Source organism: Dendropsophus ebraccatus, chromosome 3 (assembly GCF_027789765.1).
Source record: "Dendropsophus ebraccatus isolate aDenEbr1 chromosome 3, aDenEbr1.pat, whole genome shotgun sequence".
Taxonomy (NCBI): Eukaryota; Metazoa; Chordata; class Amphibia; order Anura; family Hylidae; genus Dendropsophus; species Dendropsophus ebraccatus.
The window spans coordinates 130,960,452-130,969,375 of record NC_091456.1 but is presented as its reverse complement, the minus strand read 5'-3'; the positions used below and the strand labels follow the sequence as shown (position 1 = coordinate 130,969,375).

General features: G+C 40.8%; 1 protein-coding gene across 1 annotated transcript in view; it reads left to right on the top strand.

Moving 5' to 3' along the window:
- Positions 1-3,649: 3,649 nt before the first annotated feature.
- The window catches only part of LVRN (laeverin), a 100,115-nt gene continuing 94,840 nt past the window's right edge, over positions 3,650-8,924 (top strand). The window contains exon 1 of the mRNA XM_069962686.1: positions 3,650-4,538. Within this exon, the coding sequence (XP_069818787.1) occupies positions 3,775-4,538 (764 nt within the window). The 5' untranslated portion in view covers positions 3,650-3,774. The remainder of the gene's footprint in view (positions 4,539-8,924) is intronic.

The window sequence follows — 8,924 nt, the reverse complement described above, 5'->3', positions numbered from 1 at the left end:
GGGATGGATACCTTCTGGGCCTGAGGATTTGTGGATTTTAATGCTTTTAAAGGCACAGCCTTACTTCTTGTTGTGTTAGGCAGGTGAGATTTATGGGAGAATTTACATAATCCCTACTCATGTCATCTGTCATAAGATTCTCCTCTGTGAATACAGTAGAGAAGAATGTATTTATATGTATATTATAAAATAAGCCTGTTCTGTCTACCATGATAAGGAGGAGGCTGTTGGAATGTGTTCTGTACATCATTGCGCAAGAGCAGTAGATACTGTAGAGTAGGAAACAGAAACTCAGCCTCCCCTCCCTGTGGAATAACCTCTGCAAAGGACACAGAGCATTCCCAGACACCTTTCCCATTCATGTAAATGGGACTGCTTCTATCTATTTTTGCCTATGTACTTGGGGCTTGCTGCAAAGCATATCTTCAAATGATGTTAAAAACCACTTAGGCAAGATAGAAGCTGCTATGTACAAAAATGAAATAAAGACTACAATTAAATTTAAAAAAGAAAGTAGACACTGTATGGGGGAAAAATATGTTTCACTAACCGGCTTTAATGAGTAAAAACAATCTACGTGATTCACACTCACTAAGTAACTACCAGAGGGACGGGTTTCGCCTAAAAATGGCTTGAAAGTTCTAAAACAGGAGCTGCATGAGAAAAATGCTTACTAGATTTGACTTATACTGTAGCTGGGGGAGCTCACCTGAGTACTGGTCTGCACAAGCCTCTAGGGTTACATTATGTAGTAATACAAGAAAGAGAAGCTTACCCGCTTTGATTGCAGATTTGGGGAATCCATCAGCGTTGGCATCAGCATTGACTAAAGATTGAAAAGGACCACTAGAGCTGATTCCAAGTTGGAAAAGTCCACTTGGTTCAGCTAAAAACCCAACTCCACCATGGTACGAGCCTTGTTGACCACATAAACAGTGAAACAGAGCAGGAAGAAGATAGCTCTGTACACTGTGTAGGGGCATACTCGGTTACTGCGGCTCAGTTCCCAATACTGTGAAATAAAACAAAGCTGCAGAATCCCAGTATAGCCACTGTACAATGTACAGAGCTATCTGCTTCCTGCTTTATTTACTGTGTTTGACTCTGGCTAGCAGCTGATCAGGATGTTGGGTGAACATGCCTCACCAATCTGATATCAACCTATCCTGAGTATAGTTCGTCAATACATTTTATCAAGAAAACCCCTTCAAAGTGAATGTACCATCATGAGATTGAAATTAGTTTTTTCAGTACCTTATTGGTGCCTGTGCGGGGATCCCAGTGGTGTGGTCCTTTTTTCAAAACCCTGCATGATTTCTGCACTCTGTTGTGCAGCGGCTCGGCTCTATGCACTGGAGACGGGCCCGGCGCCCTCAATGTGACTATATAACCTCTTCTCTGTGATGCGGCCCTGGTATTTGTAATGGAGACGCATCACAGAGAAGAGGGTATATCGTTACACTGGGAGCACTTGACCGCCTCTAGTGCATAGCGCTGGGCCGGTACACAGCAAGAAACCAGCCACAAGCGCTGGAATCCGCCGGTGTTCTGAAAAAGGGACCACGCCACCGGGATCACTGCGCCAGCACTTATGGTACATTCATTTTAAGGCTAACAACTGAAAGATCACAAGCAAAATATATCTAAGCCTAGAGTTCAGGACTAAACATAGAAAGCAGAAACCAAAACTGGGAGTAATCTATGAAAAATAGGGACAGATGCCAGTAAGATTAAACAAAGCTGACAGGTAAGGAGATGGATGGATAGATGGATAAATGGATTAGATAGATAGATAGATAGATAGATAGATAGATAGATAGATAGATAGATAGATAGATAGGATATTCCAAAGATTCTGCAGCACCACAATATAGTGAAAAAAATCCAAATGTGTGTTTATTTCATATTAGTAAAACATTCATGCTTGGATTCTCCAGCTGCTGGCACCCTATTCACCGGTTTGAACAGTATGCACTCCATTGTGGACGTTAGATAGATAGATAGATAGATAGATAGATAGATAGATAGATAGATAGATAGATATTCCATGAAAACAGACTACATGCTTAAACCACAACACTCAAGCACATCCTCTGGCAATGAATTTGTCAAGTGTTGGCTGCTAACCAGCATCAACAAGCCCCGATAAAGCTGGCCAGTGGCCACACATTCACATGATTAATTATTATTCGCAGTTACCTCTTAATTTTACTGTAAAACTGGCGTTAAATAAATGTAAGGGACCCTGACAAAAATCTAACCTGAATGGGGGCTTACCCTCTTTTCTGTAATAAACATACATTTTTAATCCATCTAAAAAGGTACATGTTAGCAGGGCTTTCAGAAGAAAGATTTTAATCTCCTATTATACAAATATATGTGTAAAAGTGGTTTGTAAAAATTATCTAAACCAGTTTCCTCCTTTTGCTAAGAATCTCATCTGTACAAAATGCATCCAACCTGCTTAAATGGATCATCTGAACCACTGTAGTTGCTGTATCTGCTCATCCCTATTGGAAATGTACCTGTACCCCTTTCCTGTATCCACATCATATCCCATCATCTAGTTACATTTTCTTTAGCCAACCTACAGTATGCAAAATAAAAAAGTAAATTCCAGATCCACCCCATGGTTGAGAATGGTGCTACCCCAGAAAAAAGTTCAAAAAGTTTTATCATACAATCTACACCATCATAATTATTATTCACTGTAACTAAAGTATGTCAATAGTAATGCTCTAGAACTCGGAACAAGTTGTGAGTGACAAGTGTCCAGTAACTGTCACAGCTCGGAATTACTGCCAAAATCTGAAACTAAGAAGTCAGCCCAATGCACATTACTACAGTTAGTACTATAGTGTTTGCCTATGTGTTAAAAATCTCTGTATAACTATCTTAAATAAAGTTATATCCAAGCTGCCCTTGTCCTTTCGTCATAATGTTCTCTTGGAATACTGTAACTATAAAATTATGCTAAGTATCATATTAGCTTAGTAACCATCTTACAAGGCTATGGGGAGCAGTCTATAAACACCATGTTATATTGCTTTGTGTCCAGCAGACTGATTCTAGATTTCTTCTTCTTCTTGTAAAAGTGCCATGCCTGATAGATTGTGTTATGTGATATTTTTGCAATAAAGCAAATAAGTTCTCTCTTGTGCAATGTTTGAATGTTTTCCTATGACCAAAGTGAGTATAATAGGATGTTACACCTGCAATAATAAAACAAACACTTCCTAACTAGTAGCAGCTCCCCAGGTGACATAAAGCATGATAAAGTTGGAGTGATCTCACACAGCTAGGTATAGGAATGATGGCTTTGTGTTTCTAGCCTTAGTCACTCAGCTTCCCAGTAGTGCAGCTTTCATTCATCTCGTCTTGCATTGTTCTTCTTATCACCCTTCCTATCTGTGTAATTATTTCCATTTCTCCTATTCACAGTCCATCTCTTTCCTGTATAATTACATGGAGTGCTGTTCTGTAGTGTTCTTGCTTCTCTTCAGACTGTGATTGCTCTCTAAGTATCAGTCGTACAAGTTCCTGCAGTTCTTCCCACCCTCTGGTGTGTCTGTGTTGTTGCTGCTCGTGTAGTATATATATACACACCTATATATCTGTTGCTTGTCTCTTCCTCCTGTTGCACACATTCTCCAGCCCCAAAACCCTATGGAGCGATCTCCTGCACTCCCCCCTGCCACCCTGTGACACACCCAGCCCTCACTCACAAGCAGAGCCCTGGACTGATCTGCTGCAGACGGGGACGGAGCCTGCAGCATGGGACCCAAGGCTTCCTCTGGCTTCTACCTGAGCAGGACGTCTGCTGCCCTGCTGGCACTGCTGCTGGCTGCCCTGCTGCTGGCACTGATCGTACTGGGAGCTCTGTATGCCAGGACTAGAAGATCGGACCTCACAGAGGAGCAGGCAGCTCCAGACACTGCGGCTTCTAACCTGACCACCCCTCCTTACCTAGTCACCTTGCCTCCAGATGCCACAGGGCGACCTGGCATATGGGACAACCCCAGGCTGCCCCCTGACCTGGTACCTCTGCACTATGACCTGGAGCTGTGGCCAAGGACAGAGCCAGATGCAGAGGGCAACTACCCGCTGTCTGGGCAGGTGAATATCACCATCAGCTGTGTGCATGGCACAGACCTGGTGCTGCTGCATAGCCTCCATCTCAACATTAGCCGGGCACAGCTGGCTACGCTGGCAGGGAAATTTAATTACAAGAGTCAGCAAACTGACAGCAAACAGTCTCAAGTAGGACTGAAACTAAGTAACAGAGCCAGTGCCAAGCTCTATGAAGAAGAGGGGTCCCCACACTTACAAGACACGAGTGCCAGCTCCCCAGAACATGGGCAGAACATTGGCATCACTAACCTGTGGCATTCTGAGCTCCATCAGTACCAGGTCCTGGAGCTGGAGAGGCCACTTATAGTAGGGAACCTGTATGTGCTGCAGCTGGATTACCAAGGCTTCCTCAGTTTTGACTACTCAGGACTCTTCATAGCACAATATAAAGACTTTGACAAAGACAAGTAAGTGACTATCATGTCATAGATACATCATAAAATGGTTTCATCTTCATTTCTACTTTCTGTATACTCACAAACTACATGTAACGGTGTTGTTCATATAAAGTGTGCAATAAGTCTTTGTTGAGTATTAGTAAGTACACAAATCCCATATACTATGCACAGTAATGTACTTTGTTAGCCACACATGTAAGGTGAGCTGATCTCATATTGGGTGGATGCCAGAACTACAAAGCCGATGGACAGAGGAAGCAGACAGCTCTTTAGGATGTCCCATAGATTGGATTTCCCCTAATAGTTTCCTTACTGGAAATACATGTGTTTTTATACAAAACTGAAGAATACTCTGACTAATGTTTATTTTACTTTCATCCTGCCTTTGACCATTAGTTTTGTACATAGCATGAATTATTTATTTATTTTTTGAGACATTTTATAAGGGTAAAATGAGTTGATAAGATCAATGAGTTGATCTATTTCTCTATCCAGCCAAGAGGCAGTCTATAGGGTAAATGGAAATACACCTCCTCCTAACCTACTCTATATCTGCTGTTTATCTTAATATCCATAATACTGTAAGTTCTACTTTTTTACACACCCATGAATCGAGATAGGACCAATGACTCAATTGACTGCGATATGAATGGATAGTTTTTTATTTTCTTGTCAATATGGTGAGCATATTGGTATAAAAGAAAGTTCACACAACTATAACTTGGTTTTCCTATGTGTTTTGTGTTGTGTATAGTAACATTTGTAAATATTGACATGTATTCCTACTTTTCTATAAGAGCTTATCCTATATTGGATTGATATTAAAAGTGGCCATTTGTTTTGGATGTGTTTGGTGTACTATAGACTATTGTACCACTTTAGGAGGAAGAAATATCTGTAAAGATATGAATAACATGAATAGTTGCTGTGACTATTAAATGTCATTTACATCAAGAACATTTTAAGATATTTTAAGAAAAGTAAATATTTATTTCTGGGACTTTTTACAAAGTTATATTTTAAACAGGATGTGAGCTCTCATCTATCTAGCATATATGGCTTGGATTACAATTATGTATTAGCTGAGTAGTAATAGTAGCTTTAGCTTAGCATTACGGCTGAACAAGTATAATCATTATGATAAGAAGTTTGGAAATAGTAGATTTTACGCACCATGCATGTGGGCCATAGGAGCTTTGTGGGCGGGCACATATTGCACTAAAGAAGCACTGCTGAATGAGGATGCATGGTCAGATGAAGCCAGTTACAGATCTTTATACCTAATGCAAACATTTATCTAACATAATATTCCATAATAGCTGTGCAACATGCACATTGTGAATACTCTCTATTACCAGAAACTTTGACGCTTGCAACACATTTGAGATTTACATTACTTTTTTGGGCACTAAAGACCCGAGTACCAATACGTGTATGGGAGTCAGAAGGTCAGGCCATGGTCTGCCATGCATTATTTACATAGCATCTTAAAGGGGTTATCTAGGATTAGAAAAAAAAAACAGCTACTTTCTTGCAGAAACAGCGCCTGTCCTCAGCTCTATTTACTTCAATTGAGTTGCAAAACCAAATCTAAAGGCCCTATTCCATGAAACGATTATTGGCCGTATTCAGACGAAAATCATCCCGTGGAATACTGGGCAACGATTAGCGGACATTGTTCATAGGTGCCTTAAGGGCTGGAGAGATGCTTATCGCCTACTCTGGGGGTAAATGATAATTGTAATTTTATCATATCTACAAGACAGCACTTTTAGAACAGATCTTAAAGTGACTCTGTACCCACAATCTGTCCCCCCAAACCACTTGTACCTTCGGATAGCTGCTTTTAATCCAAGATCTGTCCTGGGGTCCATTCGGCAGGTGATGCAGTTATTGTTTTAAAAACAACTTTAAAACTTGCAGCGCTGTGTCTAACAGCCGGGGCTTACATTAGTATATGCATTAGGCTGGCAGAACCTCTTCTTCCCTCCTCCCCACCCTCCTCATGATTAGGAATGCTCCAGGCAGATTGCTTCCTATTCCCCACCTGTGTGCATAATGAACATGGGCTGGATCATTAAGACACCTGTGCAAAGCTGAAACAGCAGTAAATGTTCCTGGATCATTCCTAATGCTGAGGAGGGAAGGAGAGGTGTGCCAGCCTAATGCATATACAAATGTAAGCCCCGGCTGTTAGACACAGCTCTGTAGGATTAAAAATTGTTTTTAAAACAATAACTGCATCACCTGCCGATCGGACCCTAGGACAGATCTTGGATTAAAAGCAGCTATCCCAAGGTACAAGGGGTTTGGGGGGTTAGATTGTGGGTACAGAGTCGCTTTAAAGTGGCTTTCCGGCATCATGAATCTGTTTAGCAAATGACTGGCGATGGTATAAAATATAAATGATGCCGACCCCCCACTATTCCTGCACCGCAGAAACCTGGGTAAAAAGGGAATATTGATTATAAAAGTACACTGTATAATATCAATTACAGATCCAAAATCCAGAGAAGATGAGTTAATTCGCTATCATTAACAAAGAATTTTACTCTAAGCGCATTCATCTCATCTAATTTCATTGGTGTATAATGAAGTGTATGTAAGATAAAGAACTGTACATTTTGCACAGTTCACATAATTATCCATTGCTGGATTAATTAGATTTTCTTTATATTTATGTTATATAATTTATATTCTCAATATCATGAATCCATTCATTTTGGCTTTTAAGCTGAAGAGTTTTTGTCCAGTTGTACAAAAGTGCTAAATTAGATTATAGAATGAAAGTGGAGCATTCATATTTTGTTTCCACTTATAATTGATAAAGCTGAATTTTTTTATGGACTCCCTATTGTTTAACTTTTTGGTGCGCTGCATTTATCAGGCAGTGTGAAAAGCCAGCTTCCATGATATCCAGGAAAAAGATAATTCAACCCAGCAAGTCAAGATGAGGTGCAGATGGTGCACAAACAGTTTAGTCAATCAGTCCGATCAAACACAACTAAATAGGGTTGAGAAGGTGCAATAGAATATAATAGGGCACAGAGAACTATCAACTTTAATGGCTATTGATGCAGGACAGTATATGTATATGATGTTCTCTGTTCATGAATTAGGTGTCTGCACGTTATGCACCTGCCAGCCAGGTTATATAAAATAAAGTGGCGGTCAGGAAATACAAATAGTAAGACTTTATAGTCATCTACGTAGAATAAAAATATCAGGAGTATTTACCAAAAGTTTTATCTAAGGGGTTGGTGTTGCCATGTATAAGAATATGTTCACACTGCGTCCACACAGTATATCACAGCTATCCGACGGCATACTGCAACAGGCCACATTCATTTTAGTTGCTTTCTGCTGGTATACACTAATGGTATACACTAATTTAACAAGACACAATAGAGCAGCAGACCATGCTATCAAGTGCTGTTAAATTTGCATATACCAGCGGGAAGCAACTAACAGTGTGTTAATAAATATGGCATGCTGCAGTACGCCACAGTATATATTGCTGGCATCTCAGTTTCACCTTACACAGTGTTTGATAAATCTCCCCCATTGTAAACTTATCTTGACACTTGATTTACTATTGCAAACTCTCCGTATTTCTGTCTTCTCAAGTGCCAAAATTTTACTATTACTACTTTTTTAAGGCTAGAGGGATGCAGGTTTTATCGAGGAAATTGCTAAGGAAAAGAGCTCATTTCTGGTGCTATTTTTGGTTCAAGCTACACAAGAAAGTCAAAGGCGCAAATTACTTAGCATTTTTTTCCTGGACAGGAATTAAAGCAAATGTACCATCAGGTACATTCACTATAAGTGTTGCACATGAATAGAACGGTGCCAGCACAGGGAAGCTGGTACTGTGGTTCATTTTTTGAACTGCAGACAGGTTCCTGCACACGGTGCCTGTCTATTCCCGAGCACCGTCCCGGGCTTAGGCACTGGAGACAAGCCGACCCACCCCCAGTGGGAGGAAACCCCCGCCGCCCCTCTATGACGAGGCTTCATTGATTCTAATAGAGTCATGTCACAGAGAGGAGGAGGTTTCCTCCCACTGGGTCTGGGCCAGCCCGCCTCCAGTGTTTCAGCCCGGGACGGTGCTCGGGAATAGACAGGCACTGTGTGCAGGAACCAGGCCTTGGTTACAAAAAAGGACTGCGGCAAGGGCTTCCCTGCATCGGTGCCTGTCTATTCATGTGCAACAGTTAAAGCGAATGTGCACCAAATTAGTAAAAGACAAAAATAAAAATACCTCCCACAATGCTTTCAGCATGTCAGACAGTCAGCAGACAATTTCAGATCTAGCCCATTGTGGTAATAGACTACTGTAGTTGTACTTGTAGATTAGTAGACTATTAAGCTTTGTTTACACACAATTTTTGAGCA